The sequence below is a fragment of the Hippoglossus stenolepis genome, chromosome 2 (assembly GCF_022539355.2).
Source record: "Hippoglossus stenolepis isolate QCI-W04-F060 chromosome 2, HSTE1.2, whole genome shotgun sequence".
NCBI lineage: Eukaryota > Metazoa > Chordata > Actinopteri > Pleuronectiformes > Pleuronectidae > Hippoglossus > Hippoglossus stenolepis.
Genome location: NC_061484.1, coordinates 30,082,039 through 30,098,804, shown reverse-complemented (window position 1 = coordinate 30,098,804; position 16,766 = coordinate 30,082,039). Strand labels below are relative to the sequence as shown.

Sequence of the window (16,766 nt, the reverse complement as noted above, 5' to 3'; positions counted from 1 at the left end):
GAACTGTGAAATGAATGTAAACAAAGGCTGACGCTACAGAGAACAGTGTTTGTTTCTTCACATGAGACAGACGACAGGAAGTGAGTGAGTCTCAGCTTATCAGTTAGCTGTGCTGATTGGATTAGAAGACACCTTTTGAAATGATTTTTGCTTCCAAACCTTGTTATCGACAGTTCACGTAATGTTTAGAGGTTGGAAAGAAATTTGAGAATGAATTAGCACGTCTTTAATCTGGTGAGCAGAATTATAAAAACTAAGATCTGAGATCCAATACGTAATTGCCAGACAACTCAGTTGTTTCAATTTTCCTCAGTAGCTCACAAACCAGAACAACAATCACAGCATCACACAGACTCATCAGGAAGACGGTCAGACAGCGGCTCTTCTTCCTCCGCAGGCCATGGAGGCTCAACATGGATGCGTGATTCTCTGCAATTTCTACAGGTGCACCAGAGAGCATCCTGACTGGCTGCATCACCGCCTGGTACGGCAGCTGCACCGCCTGAACCGCAGGTTTACAGAGGTGTGGTAAGTCTGCCCAGCACATCACCAGGACGGGAGCTACCATCCATGGAGGACTCTACACCCAGCGGTGTAGGAAGAAGGCCAACCAGATCATTAAAGATCCCTATCACCCCAGCTATAAACTGTTTTGCTCAAGCACGCCTGGCCGACTTCTGGTACGCAGCATCCGCCCCCACCAGGCTCAGAGACAGTTTCCTCCCCCAGGACATAAGACTTTTAAACTCCTCCAATCTGCAATAACTCCAATTAAACCAGCACCTTAGCATATTTGTACTATTGCACATAATTGCACTATTGTTTTTTTCTTTAGGTGTATATATATTTAGATATATATATTTTTCTATTTTAAACTTGATATTCTATTTTATATTATTTTATTCTAATAGTTTTTTTAACTTTGTGGCCTGAGTATTTGCTATAAGAGAGCCTGTGACCTAAGCACAAAGAACCAAATACAACAGTCAAAGATGTTTATTGTTGAACTCTGAAAGATACAGAGTCTTACACACACATTTAGATATGCATCTATATGTAGACTGTATATGACTATTGACAGGGACATGATATTATAACTTAAAAACAGTTATATTCCATGTTCATGCAAACAGACAGAACGTGACAGCTACAAGCTTTGGGCTGCAGATAAGCCACGTGTACATCACTGCTGACCCCGCTTTCTGAGTCTGACCAGAGAGCAGAGGCCAAATTCCATATTTGATCAGCGACTCTTCCCGTCAGCCTGAGCTCGATATTCAGCTGTAAATCATCCAACAAGCACACAGGTAGTTTTTAAATCAGTTGTGAGGCACATTATAGTTACTGCATTATTTCATTTAACAGAGGAAAATAAACATCAGACTCAGTATCAGCACTAAAGCAAAAAGAAACACATTATAAGACTCCTCCACACACTCGAATCTGTGGAAAGTTTCTTTGAACATTAAAAGTAACGTTTCAGTCAGAGATCTCTTTAAAGATGTTTTTCTACTGAGAGTCTGAAGCTTCATGTGTTTGTTCCATAGTTTCATCTGGTTAGTTCTGGTTTCACATTGTAATTCAGGGACCAGTGATTTCAGACACGACGACAGTTGAACCGATTTTTAATCTTATAATTGTCCTAACACTGACGATTTGGCCAGAACGGAAACCACAAACTTGCCGATCAGTAGGAAACAATCTCACAGTGATTTTATTGAAATCTCAAGCAGAACGCACGAGACTCTCTCTTCTTCCTGTTTTGCGGTGGAAATACTGATTGGACGCAGACTTCAGAAGGAAAACAAACATGGAGGCGTGTTCTGCTCTTGCAGCAAAAGCAGAAAAGAAATGAAAACCACTGATGTCATCATGGCTCAGAAGGCTGAATTGGCTGATACAGTTTGTAGCCTGAGCGAAGCGAGTTTTATTGTTTATCTAGCCGTAAAGTACACTACACATCCTCTCATTGGCTTGTGCTGTTTTTCAATGGAGCCAATTACTGTGATATGGAAACATGTTTTATGTCAGGAATGACCCTGCGATGGTCAAAGGTGAAAATCAGTTCAGCGGTGTCGAGCCTTAACGAGCAGCGATTTAAGGGGCAGAGAGAACATCACTTGTTTATCACAAAAACACAGAGGTTCAGGAAGTGAAGGACCGGAAATAGGACAACATGTGAGTTTCAAAATAAACGAGGCAACATGCAGAATAAAAGGGTCGTTAAACTAAAGCGGAGATGTGACATTGATTTGTTTTTTGATGTAGAACACTTGTGTCAATCAGTAGAACTACACAAACCGCAGTAGCACGAGAGGTCCCGGCCCGATGAAGCCACAGAAATCCACTTCATCCGCAGAAAGCACTAAGAAGACAAATAATAAAAACTCATTCTCTGGTATTGAGCGACATGATAAAGACAGATTGAAAACTGATTAAGACACAACGTTTGTTAACTGAGAGCTTACCACTCATTCTGCCTCTGACATGAGGGGGCAGTTAACGTGTGCGCTGTCACAATCATCAGCTACACATTGTTGAGAGTGACCTAATTTTACGCCTTTACAACAACACTTGCCATAAGCCAGGAGGTGGATGCTTCGATTTATGACTTCCTAACACCACACTGACCTGGCGCTGTAAACTCTCCCTGAAGGCCAAACGTGAGGCTGTATTCAGCTGACGGTCAACAGAATCATGATATGAAGACATGGTGCTACAAGGCCCAGAAGCGCGTTGTCTCGTTGAGCTGATTTGCAGGTTGTAACACCGCTGATTGTTCCTGCTGAACAGTCCCTGGTTGTCAAGGCGAAGATTGCTCGATGTAATCAACCCATGACCTGGCCTGGTTACTCAAGCCCTGGTTGTTCCATTGGTTAATTAAGTCTACGGTTTCATTGCGTAACTTTCTGTTGGTTGGAGCGAAGGTTACGAGAATCTCCTTCTTCTCTGAACGTGGTCACTCTCCGTTGTTGTTGTCTTCCCTGGCAGATCACTGGATTATTGGGCTGTCGCCATGCTGCACGCCTGGGAAGACACACTCTCCAGGACCATCACTCCACAGTACTAGTCGCTACACGAATGTTGTGTAGCACCAGGTGTAACTCACCATGCCTTCCACACTCGTGATTGAAGCGAAGGCCTGGCTCCTGTAGGTGTGGTCTGCAGAGGTGAGCAGTACTCCCAGTCATCTCCATCATGGCACCAGAAGTAATCCTCTCTGACTCATAAAACTGACAGCTGTCAACACATTGTCTCTTGATACTCTGGTGTGATAATCATTGCCTCGCTCCACCCGAAAGCACACATTTGTCCCAGTGTCCTCCTCGTACAACAAACACTCTGTAGAAGCTTTTCTCCATATTTGCCACAGGCATTGGCGACAGGGGTTGCCTTGTAATCAATGTTCTCTCCTGGTGAGCAGTAGTAGTCCCAGCCATCTTTCGGAATTCGCACCAGTAGTAGTCAGGAACGCGCTTTTCACACCTGTCAGAACATCGCATCGTGACGTGGAGGTGAAATATCAGCCGGACATTCACAATGCATTGATCCTGTAAAAGGTGAGGTTTCTCCAGGCGTGAGCCAGTGAGAAGCAGAGGATGAAAGTGAACGACAGAGTGGAACGTCTCCTCCCCCTCTCTCCTCTCTGAGGAGAGAGAGAGGGAAGAGAGAGAGAGAGACTTTGACTTTTAAGATAACTTTTATTTAGATCATTTCATGCATCGGCAAAAAAATAAAATAACACTTCAATCAGATCATATTTTACAAAAGAAAAACTACATGTCACACACACACACACATGGAGTTTAAAATGAAGGACCAGTGAACCGTCCTCCTCTACTGAACATAGAACCTGTCTGATCCCCCACTGACACTTGAAAGCTTCCAGGTTACTGGTCAGGCTGTAGAAGGCGTGTTCTACTCTCAGGCGAGTTGCTACCAAACCTTCGAAGCACTTCTCCACATCTGTCCAGCCTTCACCCAACATCTGGTTCTTCCTGCTCTTCCAGGTGGCCAGTTTAGCCATACCGCACAGGAAGTTGACCAGGACGAGTGTTGCTCTGCTTCCTTTGTGGCATTTAGGCCAAAACAAACTCCTCCACCTCCACCCACTGCTGCAGTTGTATAAATAAAACCTCTAGTCGAGGACAAGTCACCACCAGGTGCTCTACCGTCTCCCTATCACCACAGAAACCACATCCCTCCCCAGTGCTCGGGTCCAGGGTGAGCTCTGTGTCTGTTTGTAGCTAAAGCTCCATGTATAATCCTCCACTGGAGGTCACCCACCCGTTTTTCTACAGGAGGTTTATACAGGACCCTCCACCTGCCTTCGGGGTGCAGCCTGCAGCAAAATCCTCAGTCCACCTCGTCTCCTTGACTCCAGCCAGAGAGCGAAGGTTCAGCACCTTCACACAGCTGACATAAAGGTGCTTCTTCCCACAAGAGCTGAAACTACCCAGCACCGGTGTTTTGAAGGAAAGAAGCAGTCCACTCTCCTCTCGCCACCCGTCAGCAGCAGGGCTGACGATCAGAGAAGGAAACAGGTACTCACAGTCATCATCCCATTGGTCAGCTAGAGTACGATTTTCAGCAAACGCTCTCAGTGGCACAGACAGGGACTGCAACACTTCCTCCACAATCTTCAGAACTCTGGAGGACCTGATGTTGGTGACGTCACAGAGTGTTTCCCAGGATGTCTTTGTGAGGTGGCCCAGTTTGATGATGTCAGCCTCAATAAACGTATTCCTTAGCGTTGTAGAGGAAAAGGTGTCGGTTCTCAGGAAATCATTGTAAAACAACGGCTCCTCAAACAGCCATATCCCCGGTCTGGGGTCAGGAGTCCGCTTGACCTCCAGCGTCTGCCAGGCGTTCACCACCGAGCTGTAGAACGGTGTCAGTCCAGTCAGGTCAGCTTCAGTTGATGAGATTAGAAATAACTGTTTGTCCAGCCCCAGCCGGCCAGCTTGTCTGAGCAGCAGACGAGCAGGAGCCAACCAGCAGAGACCACAGCCGTACAGCAACTTCTGCACCGTCTGCAGTCTGAAGGCCGCAGTTCTGGACACAATGTCAATGAGACCCTGACCTCCCTCTGCCACAGGGAGATACAGGGCCGCTGCCCTCAGCCAGTGCTGACCAGACCAGAAGAACTTCACCAGGCGACGCTGCACATCTTCAACCAGACCTGGAGGTGGCACCAACACAATAAGTCTGTGCCAAAGAGACGAGGCGACCAAGTTATTCACTATCAGAACTCTTCCCCTGTAGGACAGATAAGGTAGCAACCATTTCCATTTAGACAACTTCGCTTCCACCTTTTCCAGCACCCCCTCCCAGTTCTGCCTCTGAAAGCCCTCACTTCCTAGATGGACTCCTAGAACTTTTATGCCATTCCTTCCCCACCGGAGATTTCCAGGAAGACCAGGCTCAGTCCCCGGGCTCCACTGACCCATTAAAAACCCCTCACTCTTCTCCCAGTTGACTCTGGCTGAAGAGGCTCTCCCATAAAAGACCAGACTTTCCTGAAGTTGCTGGACATCATGCTGGTCATGGATAAAAACATTAACATCATCAGCATAAGCTGAGACGACCACAGGAGGGTTGTGAGCCAGCCCCGGCAGAGAGAGACCCTCAGCCTGCTCCTCAACCTGCACAGAAGAGGCTCGATGGCGATGCTGTACAGTTGTCCTGAGATGGGGCAGCCCTGCCTGATGCCTCTCGTGACGGGCACAGGACAGCTCAGCCCTCCCCACCTTCACCACACAGCTAGCCCCACTATACAGCAGCTTGACCCAGGACAAGAACCCCCGAACACCAAAAGCCTGCAAGGTTGAAAATAAAAATCGTGATCCACACGGTCAAAGGCTTTTCTTGATCAATTGAAATAATACCCACATTTACATTATATAATTTACACATCACACACATCTCTTATTAAAAACAGATTGTCCAGCATGGATCTGTCAGGCACACAGTAACATTGATCTGGGTTGATCAGCTGTTCGATGCAGGTCTTCAGTCTGTTGGATGAAACCTTGGAGAGGATCTTATAGTCTGTGCATAAAAGGGCCACTGGTCTCCAGTTCTTTAAAAGGCTAAGATCTCCCTTTTTAGGCAGCAGAGAGAGAACTGCGCGTCTACAGGAAGTAGGAAGTGTCCCTTTTTTAAAATACTCTTTAAAAATGTCTAAAATGTCTCGTCCCAAAACACCCCAGAAATGTTTTTAAAAATCTGAAGGTAATCCATCCACTCCAGGGGCCTTTCCGGACGCCATCTGCGACACAGCCGCGGTCAGTTCCTCTAAGGTGATGTCAGAGTTTAGTGTATCCTGTTCTTCAGGACTCAGCTGAGGAAGTCCTTCTAGCAGCTCTGCAGCAGAGTCCACATCACAGTGAACTGCTCTGAACAGCTCTGAGTAGAACTCTACTGCATGCTTCCTCATCCTAGCCGGTTCTGTGGTCACTTCTCCGTCTGGGAGCCGCAGAGACACCATCTGTTTCCTCCGAGCCACCGACTTCTCTAAGTTAAAGAAGAAGGTGGTCGGAGCGTCCATATCATGTAGTTTAGTGAAGCGGGCTCTGACCAAGGCTCCTTCGGCTCTTTCATGTAAAAAGGAGTTTAAATCCTGTCTCTTGGTTTTGAGCCGTTCTGCATCCTGCCCGTTGCTTTGTGTGGCTGGGACAGCTTCCAGGTTTCTGATCTCCTCCTCTAGCTTTTGAATGGCTCTTTTTATTTTGACGGTGGAGTTGGCTGCGTACTGCTGACAGAACACTCGGATTTGGGCCTTTCCCACCACTGGGTAAGGGAAGAAAACTCGTCTTTCTTATTTTTCCAAAAAGCCAAAACAGTTTAAAATTCTCACAGAAAGTAAAATCATGCAATAATTTAACGTTAAAATGCCAAAACGACTTTGATTTTACTGTTGAGGATAAAATAAACTCCATTAAAACCAGATGGTGATCAGTAAAACCAACAGGGAGGATCTGACAGTTAAAAACCTGATTAGTAAAAGCGGCAGAAAGATAAAACCTGTCTAACCTGGCTGCACTGATCCTTCCATCTAAAGCTTTGACCCAGGTGTACTGCCGGGCTGAAGGATGCTTTAACCTCCACACATCCACCAGATCTACTTTTGTTACGATCTCAGATAAAAGCAGAGATGACTGAACATGTGGCTCCACCCCCGTCCTGTCTAACTTAAAATCTGTGCAGCAGTTCCAGTCTCCACCCAACACAATACATTCCTCCTGGTCTATGCCACTTAGTGTTTCGTTTAAAATTTTAAAACTCTTTCCCGCTCAGAGCCTTGATTGGGTGCATAAATATTAATAAAACTGAATTTAAAATCTTGTACTTCAGCTTTTACAATCAGGATTCTGCCTTGAATTATTTCTGAGTGAGAGATTATATTTACGTTTGCTATTGTAGAAAAGAGAATGGCAACTCCTGCACTTATATTTGTCCCATGGCTGAGGACATGCTGTCCACCCCACCATAAGCCCCAATCAATCTCATTGAGACTGTCAGTATGTGTTTCTTGGAGAAACACAACATCAAGTCTCTTCTGCTGAATTGTTTCCGATAAGACAGCTCTCTTCTTTGCATCTCTGCCCCCGTTCATATTTAATGATGCTACCCTTAGACCCTGCATGGGAAGATAGAAGAGAGAGAACAGCAAACAACAACAGTGAAACACCCAGTGATTTAAGAACATCTTTATTTTGACACTTTCATCTTTTTTAACATTTTTGTGTTTGATACCTTTAACCCTTTCCTTACCCTGGTGACTAATTTCTTTAGGCGGTAACGTTTCTTTTCATCTAATAGATTCAGCCCCACCACCTTTTGTAATGTGGTAACTGACTGAATGAACTTTCCAATATCTGGGAAAAAATCTCTCACATTCACTGTTTTCCCAAATGTATCATCCAGGAAAATATTAATCTCCTCCAGAGAATACAAATCAATGCTCTGAGAAGCGCTTCCTACAACTGACCCACTTTCACAGTCAGAGTCCACGTCCATGTCAGCATCCTCATCGTCACCATGACAACCATCCCCAACCACAGAGCCACCGGCCACCGGGCCGCTAACACCCACATCCCCGACCACAGAGCCACCGGCCACCGGGCCTCTAACACCCGCATCCCCAACCACAGAGCCACCGGCCACCGGGCCGCTACCACCCACATCCCCAACCACAGAGCCACCGGCCACCGGGCCTCTAACACCCGCATCCCCAACCACAGAGCCACCGGTCACGGGCCTCTAACACCCGCATCCCCAACCACAGAGCCACCTGGCACCGGGCCGCTAACACCCACATCCCCGACCACAATAGAACCTTTAAAGGGGACATAGCATGCCCATTTTACCACAAGTTGATATGGTTCCTTGGGGTCTTAATGAAATGTCTGTAACATACTTTGGTCAAAATACCACAAGGATCATATAAAACAGCACCCTTTTTACCCTGTATAAAACAGCCCTCCACAGAGCGACCTGTTTTGACTGCCTGTTCCTTTAAATGCTAATGAGCCAGCTCCCCTCCCCTCTCCCCCATGATTTTAAACGATATAAATTACATATTTTATATGATATAAATTATCAAATATGCATCCCATACTTTGTATTCCCTTGTTGTCCTGGAGTTTTAATTTTCCCAATCACATAATTAAATGTCCCCTCTGCCCCCACTACAAGCACACAAGCAGACAGACAGAGAGAGAAAGAGAGGTGGGGGGCTATGAAGACCATCATTTACCCCAACCCCGACATTCAACGGGTACAACAACAAGCGGAGAAAGCAGAATCGCGGGCTGACCTTATATGTACAGTCTATGGGGCTGACCAGCGGAGAAATGCTCGTCCCGTGTGAACAGCCAGGCGGCTGCGCGCTGGAGAACGGCGCTGCGCTGCCTCGCAGCGGCACTTCCGCGTCCGGTGTACCCCGGCGTAACTACTGTAACCCGGCGTAACTACTGTACCCGGCGTAACTACTGTAACCCGGCGTAACTACTGTAACCCGGCGGAACTACTGTAACCCGGCGGAACTACTGTAACCCGGCGGAACTACTGTAACCGAGCGGAACTACTGTAACCCGGCATACAGTAGAGCTGAACACTGCGGAAGTCTTCCACACAGCTGGCAGTGTGGAAGACCGCTGCAGGCAGCGCAGCGCCGTTCTCCAGCGCGCAGCCGCCTGGCTGTTCACCCGGGACGAGCATTTCTCCGCGCTGGTCAGCCCCATAGACTGTACATATAAGGTCAGCCCGCGATTCTGCTTTCTCCGCTTGTTGTTGACCCGTTGAATGTCGGGGTTCGGGGGTTACAGTAGCGCTGAACACTGCAGAAGTCCTCCACACTGCTGGCTGCGGGCGCTGACACAAATTCCAGCTCACGCACGGGAGAGTGAGCGGTCGCTCCCGAGCAGCTGCTGCAGCCTCCCAGTCCCAACGATCCAGACAAATGCCACATGTGAGTGAATCGCGGGCTGACCAGCGGAGAAATGCTCGTCCCGTGTGAACAGCCCGGCTGCGTGCTTGGGAACGGCGCTGCGCTGCCTCGCAGCCTCCGGTGTAAACCCGGAAGTAACGAGTGTGGGGGGACGGGACGGGACGGGACGGGACGGGACGGGACGGGACGGGACGGGGGTGGGCCAAGACCATGTAGGGAGACTTCCAGTGTATTGTTACGACACAATACCCAGGAAGCGCAATCGAGTCGCTCAAGCATGACGTTTCTGACTTAGAGGAACTATAACAAACGCAGCAGTGTTTTTCCCAGAGTTTTTGGGTTGGTAGACATGCCAGATACCCACATTAACCTGTAGAAGCACTAACAAAGTGGAATTTGCATGCTATGTCCCCTTTAACACCCGTGACCACAACTATATTCTCAGTGCTCACTTCCCCTGCTGTGCTCACCTTAGACACCGAGCCGCCGACAGCAGCGGACCGGACCACCGGGCCCCAGGCAGCACCTCCAGCCGGCGCGGAGCCGCCTGCCTCGCTGAGCTCCGGGGGAACAGCCTCCTTTCCCCCGGCAGCCACAGCAGCCACAGCGGGCCCCGCTGCGTGCTGTCTGCGGGGACAGGAGATCCGCTTGTGACCCACATCCCCACACTCAAAACACTTGATGTTCCCCGAGCTCGCATAGACCATGTAGAACCCGTCCTCATGTTTGACCCGGAATGAGACATCCAGAGTCTGGGTGGTAGAGCTCAGGAACATGAACACCTGTCTCCGCAGAGATTGAACATGCCTCAGTTTGTGATCTTTACATCCCAGAGTCACTGGCCTGAACCCACTCGCCATCTTCCCGAAGCGCTTCAGCTCTTGCTCCAGCGCCTGGTTGGAGATAAACGGGGGGACCCCGGACACAGTGACCCGGGTGGAAGGCACCGCCAGCGGGGACACCTGGACGAGCTGGTCCTGGATCACCAGGCCGCTCTGTACGAGCTGCGCCACAAACTTCTGCTCCTTCAGAAACACGACCACCACCTTGTTCATGCGAGAGGCGTAGGAGATGTTCCCGTGTCCCACCTGCTCTCCTACCGCCAACAACACCTGCTCCACCGGGCTGTCCTGCTGCGGCACCAGCCTCACTCCGTGTCTCAGAGACAGGGACAGCGGCCCAGAGGACGCCATCCCGCCGAGGAAACACGGCTCACTCACCGCCAAACAATCACAGACACACTAACAATACAACAACTAACAACTACACAATCATACAAAAACACAGTTTAGAATATAACTATAGCAATTTGCGAAAATACCACAAACTTTCACACGCTCACCACCACTCCACCAACAAACTCCCAGCATGCACTGAGAGAGAGAGAGAGAGAGAGAGACAGAGAGAGAGAGAGACAGAGAGAGAGGAAGAATACAAATTGAATTAGAATTAAAATGAAATATTAATCGATGAGTAAAGATTCACCTGAACAAGGGATTTACAAATATAATATAGTTAATCAGTACATTTTAGAATTTGGTAAATAATTATGGAATAAAAAATAAAAATGTTTACATTTCATTTAATTTTCAATATTTGTTTCAATATTGTGTAGAGATAAAAGAAAAACTGTTAGCGTCTGTTATCTGCTTCTGAATTTCTGATATGTATACGCACGGCGTTGGACTGAAGCATTGTGGGAAACCTTGAACGTTGAACCGATCTCGTTAAACACTGTTCAATATTTCTGTTTGAGTCCAAGTGACCTTAGATCACATTCAACTTAATCTGCTTTATCGTCATCGTGGTGCACAGACGGAATATCTTCCTCCGTGTTTATTACATTGCAGAGTGCATATTATTATTATACATATGATCGTATAAAGTCATTATAAGAACTTCTTGTCGTGTTCATCTATATTTTGTAGTCGAGTGTCAACAAACACGTTCTCGGAAATGTTGTAATATCACAGACGACCGAGGGTCAGACGATTAAACAAATAAAAGACAGTTCCAGTCAGTGGAAAAAACTAAGAAGAAAACAAACCAAAACTCATGTGTTTTTATATTGGATTGGATTATATTACAATTACAGTAGGTAGTGTCGTATATTTTAAGCAGCAGTGATGTTGAAGATGATGATGAAGGAATCTCCGCGGACACTGTTCTTGCTTGTATAATAAGGTTTATTACACAGAAGTTACAGGTCAGGACGGGTACCTAGGTATACCCGGAGACGTTCTCGGCCAATGCAGAAGTCTCAGTCGCCGGTGCCGGACAAGCATTCATATAGGGAACTTGTTTACGCCCAAAACTTGAGATAAAATGACATCATACATAGGGGCATCTAATTCGAAACATGCTTCTTACTTGAAGATGGGAACCTCTCCATCTAACAGGTCAAAGAGCATTCTCGGGAAGAGATAACTAACAAGTAACATATTGTAATAGCACTTAGGGAGTCTGAGAGTCCAGAAACCAAGCGCCGCTAGCTGTAAACCTGTCATTATGTTTTACACACGTGTCAAAATGATCCATGTTAACTAAATACACCACAGTAGGTAGTTAGTTAGTTAGTTAGTTAGGTAGGTAGGTAGGTAGGTCGTCCAGTCACAAGTAATAACAGGTTGCACTGGTTGGCCTACATAATAAAAAACCTAAACAGATTATAAAGACAATATTCAACACACACACACACACACACACACACACACACACACACACACACACACACACACACACACACACACACACACACACACACACAGAGACCAGAGTGGATGCTGAGCAAAGCTTTAATAAGAAAAAACAGAACATCACGAAAATCAGTGATGCATTTTACATAGATTTGATTATATAGATTACATAAGTAGGTTGTCGTGGATTTTGGTTCAGACGATCGACTGTAAATAAAGATTAACGACGCAGCTTCACTTCCTGCCTCTGTCCACAAATGAAGCCCAAATATCGTGGACGTCTCGTTTTTATATCAAATAACTAATTCAAACCAAACTGATCAGGAAAACTTGAACCAACATCAGTGAGATAAGAACGACCTGAAATGACTGAAATCTTTAAGAGACATTTATTTAATGTTTATAGTTTTTTTTTATCTGCTAACATGGAGGAGGAGGAGGAGTTTATGACCTATACAGCAGCCAGCCTCCAGGGGGCGATCAAGGCACGTTGGTTTCACTTTTGGTGGCTGTCATGTCGTCCATCTTTATATATTTATCTTTTAATATTATCGAAGTTTATCTATTAACAGACAATCAAAGAACCGTAATACAATTTTAAAGTAATACATTTAATTCCTTCAAAGCTCAAAGCCTCATTGGTTAGCTGCACAGCTAACGTGCTAATCGTAGCATTATCATGTGATCATGTGAGAAAAGCTAATTGCATTAAACTCAGACTCAGTCCTGTCGTTCAGAAAAGGTTCATTTGTTTGCTTCTCAAAAATCTGAGACAAAAATCCACTCCTGGTCCAAACCCCGTCTTCTGCTCCTCCCCCCTCGCCTGCTCCCTTTTCCTTTCCCTCCTTTCCCTCTTCTCCCTTTTCCTTTCCCTCCTTTCCCTCTTCTCCCTTTTCCTTTCCCTCCTTTCCCTCTTCTCCCTTTTCCTTTTCCTTTCCTTCCTTTCCCTCTTCTCCCCTTTCCTTTCCCTCCTTTCCCTCTTCTCCCTTTTCCTTTCCCTCCTTTCCCTCTTCTCCCTTCTCTCCCTTTTCCTTTCCTCCCTTTCCCTCTTCTCCCTTTACCTCCTTTGCCCTTGCTCACTTTTCCTTTGCCTCTGCTCACTTTTCCATCTCCAGAATCAAAGCCGATTTGTGGGGACGATACGTCCTCTGCCGTCCTTAAATCACTTCCGTTGCCATCATCAGAACCCGTTGGTGACAGAGAGACACTTTCACCTGTGGTGGATGACGCAGCTTCACCAGTCGCAACATCACTTCCATTCCCATCAACTGAGGGGGCGTCCTCAGCTCCCTTGTTGCTCTCAGAGATATCTTGAGAAGAGCTGTCACCTGTGTTTGAGCTGATGTCCCTTCTTACTCTGTCCTGTCGTCGAGTAGCGATGCGCCAATCAGATTCACCCTGAGCACCCCCTGTGAGGAGGAGCCACCTCTACCTGGCTGAGGACAAATGTTTGTGGAAGCAGAGGGCGGATCGTACACACATTCCTGTGCCACATGACCGTTACTACTTGAGCAGCTGACGCACATCTTCACAGCGGAAGATGTTTTCTAGACCAATTTTACCTCCTTTAAACGTGTACGTTGCAAGTCGCTTAAGGGCATCAATGCGCTCTTTGTGTGTGTTCTCCGGACCATTTCTGGGCTTGAATATTTTAGAAAACACAACTGCGTAATTATTCCAAAGCCGAATTTGGTTTAACCCTACAAGGATGTTGTTCGAGTGAGCTTCATTTGTACAGTCTACACATGGAGAGGCATAAACATAGAAAAGCAACAAATCCTCCTTATTGAATTGAGGACTGTTGTACAACTTGCCCAATTTGTCCAAAACGCGTAACTCTGCATGAATAGCACCACCATTCGGAACCTCGGCTGCAACCATCCTGCTGCCAACGTACACTTTCTTATCTTTGAGAATGTTCTTCACGTTTCTAGCAGGGTCACTATTGAGGACTTCCTGGATGATTCGGTCAGCGTCCTGGTTCTGGTTCTGGTCCTGGTTCTGGTTCTGGTCCTGGTTCTGGTCCTGCGGGATACTCACGGCCAGACTGAACATACCATTAAAACGGTAGCTGCAGAAAGGGTGAAATGAGGTCAACAGGTTAAACATGTATGTTACCATGTACACAACACAGTGACCTGTAGGTCGTGTCCCAGCAATGACCATCGACTGTAAATAAAGATGGACGACATGTCAGCCCCCATGCTGAAGCTCTTTATCGCCCCCTGGTGACTGCCTGTACTATAGGTCATAAACATCATTGTCCATGTAAACATCGTCAGTTCAGGATTCAGAAGTTGACTCACTTGCTCAAGAGTTCGTTTACCAGCGAGGCCAGTTTGTTCTGGTCCACAGCAAAACTGTGTTCAGTCGACAGGAGGAAGAGCAGCAGCAGAACCGTGATCCGGCTCCGGGCGGCCATCTGAACCCAGATCAGGTTTATTAACATGGTATCTGAACTCAGATCAGGTTTATTAACATGGTATCTGAACTCAGATCAGGTTTATTAACATGGTATCTGAACCCAGATCAGGTTTATTAACATGGTATCTGAACCCAGATCAGGTTTATTAACATGGTATCTGAACTCAGATCAGGTTTATTAACATGGTATCTGAACCCAGATCAGGTTTATTAACATGGTATCTGAACTCAGATCAGGTTTATTAACATGGTATCTGAACTCAGATCAGGTTTATTAAAAGTATCTGAACTCAGATCAGGTTTATTAAAAGTATCTGAACTCAGATCAGGTTTATTAAAAGTATCTGAACTCAGATCAGGTTTATTAAAAGTATCTGAACTCAGATCAGGACTTTTTCAACATTTTCGTAGATTTCAACTTAAATTTCTTCTAATTTATGGATTCAGATGATAAATAATCATATTCAGTGGACGGATCTTTACAATAACTGATATTTGTAAGTTAGAGCAGATCCACATGTGGTTTCAATGGAGACACTTTGATGCATCGTGTAAATAGTTTTCACCTAAAAAAAAAATCTCAAAACCTAATTGTGGTTTGTGTGAAACTATAGATTTGTCTTGTTATAAAGAAAGTGTGTTATAGAGAATAATACAGTACGTACAGTTTGTATATACGATGTATGGAACTGGAATAGCTCAATGGTTTCTCCACATCAGAGTAAGATGGACGATCTCTGACTACAACTGCAGCTCCACCCATTCACCCATTAGCCAATAAGAGTCTTCAGACGTATTCCTCCTTTATGTCGCCGATATGAAAACGTACTTTACACAATAAACAATAAGCATCTTATCTGAAAGGGTTTTTCTTAATTCAAGTTCTATATATTTGGTTGTATATGTGTTTTCTTTTTATTTAGTTATTTTTTATTTAAGTTAATTGTTAAACTGTAAAAAATAAATAATAAAACCTCAGTTACATATATTTGTCACAAAGGTTCGATAACGACATCTCAGGAATCACTGACGATATATTTTTGATCATCAGAATTTTTTTTACTCCCTAATATCGGCATCAGCCCCAAACATCGTGGGATCAGGGCTGTATAGAATAAATACAGTTCATAGTAATTGTAGCTTTGGCTGCTCTTTGCTTCCATACTTCAGACCTGGCTTCTGAAAAAACATTCATCAAAATCAAACCTTTGACAATGTGTCAGATAAGAGACGCCACTCAAGGCTCAATATAACTGAAGTTTCCTTTAGAGTGAAATGAGCTGAAGTGTATTTACCTCCTTTGTTGGAGAAGCTGTCAGACGTTGCTGTTGAGTTCTCTTCAGACAGACGAGTCAGTGAACGATGTCAGAAGGAGAGAAGATTGTTAGACCTCGACCAGGAGTCGCCCTCAGATCGGTGCTGTGACCTTATTTGAACATATTCCTCACAAATACGGAAGAAGACAAACATTTAGCAGTTTGAAATCAGGAACTTCAGATACTATGGGAGGTCTTTTCTTGTCTTTCACACGTCTCTTGTTTTGTGTTGTCACTTCATGAAGCTGTGAACGATTTCAGATACAAAGGTATTTACAAGATGAGCGAGAGAAGGAAGGAGAGCAGCTGAGCACTGAGGGGCCTCGTCCCATTACTGAATCAATTAGAAGAATTAACCCTGGAGCTGAAATGAACAGTTCATTAATGACAGAAGCAACTGAGAAAACCAAATGTTCTTTTATAGTCAAATCGGTTTCAGGTCAATCAAATTGAAACAAATCGACTTTGCTGAAGTGATGAGAACATGAGAAGGAAAAGAAAAACAAGTCTGTTGAAACCAGTTTTGGACCAAGTTCAAATCTGAATGCTGAGAATTATGTTTCTGTGGTAAACAGATCGATCAAAGCTTCCCCTTTCTTCTGTCTCCATCGAGGATCTGCACGTCAGAGTGAGACGACGGTTTCAACACGATGAACGCTCTGATGTGCAGATTGAAGATGGAGATAAAGAAAAGGAGAAGGAACCTCGACACTTCTGCTGTGAGAACCAGAGCAGAGACGTGTTCACAGCACAAACATTGTTGTTAAACTCACAGCTTAAACAGACGGAGCCTGTCGGTCAGTAAAGTTCATTTGTTTGCTTCTCAAAACTCTGTTTCCCAACCTGGGCTTCACTATCGGGAGCCGACATCACGTC

General features: G+C 45.6%; 1 protein-coding gene across 1 annotated transcript; it reads right to left on the bottom strand.

The window, feature by feature from the left end:
* Positions 1-13,168: 13,168 nt before the first annotated feature.
* On the bottom strand, positions 13,169-15,942 carry LOC118099274. Its single transcript, XM_035143719.2, has 3 exons — positions 15,870-15,942; positions 14,457-14,572; positions 13,169-14,221 (listed from the first exon to the last, which is right to left on the bottom strand). The coding sequence occupies exons 2-3, from the start codon at positions 14,570-14,572 to the stop codon at positions 13,654-13,656; spliced, it is 684 nt and encodes a 227-aa protein (XP_034999610.2). The 5' UTR covers positions 15,870-15,942; the 3' UTR covers positions 13,169-13,653.
* Positions 15,943-16,766: the final 824 nt, after the last annotated feature.

Coding starts and splice junctions, on each gene's coding strand:
- LOC118099274 (XM_035143719.2), bottom strand. CDS start 14,572: ATGGCCGCCCGGAGCCGGATCACGGTTCTGCTGCTGCTCTTCCTCCTG. Junction 14,222..14,456: donor GTAAACGAACTCTTGAGCAA/GTGAGTCAACTT, acceptor CCCTTTCTGCAG/CTACCGTTTTAATGGTATGT.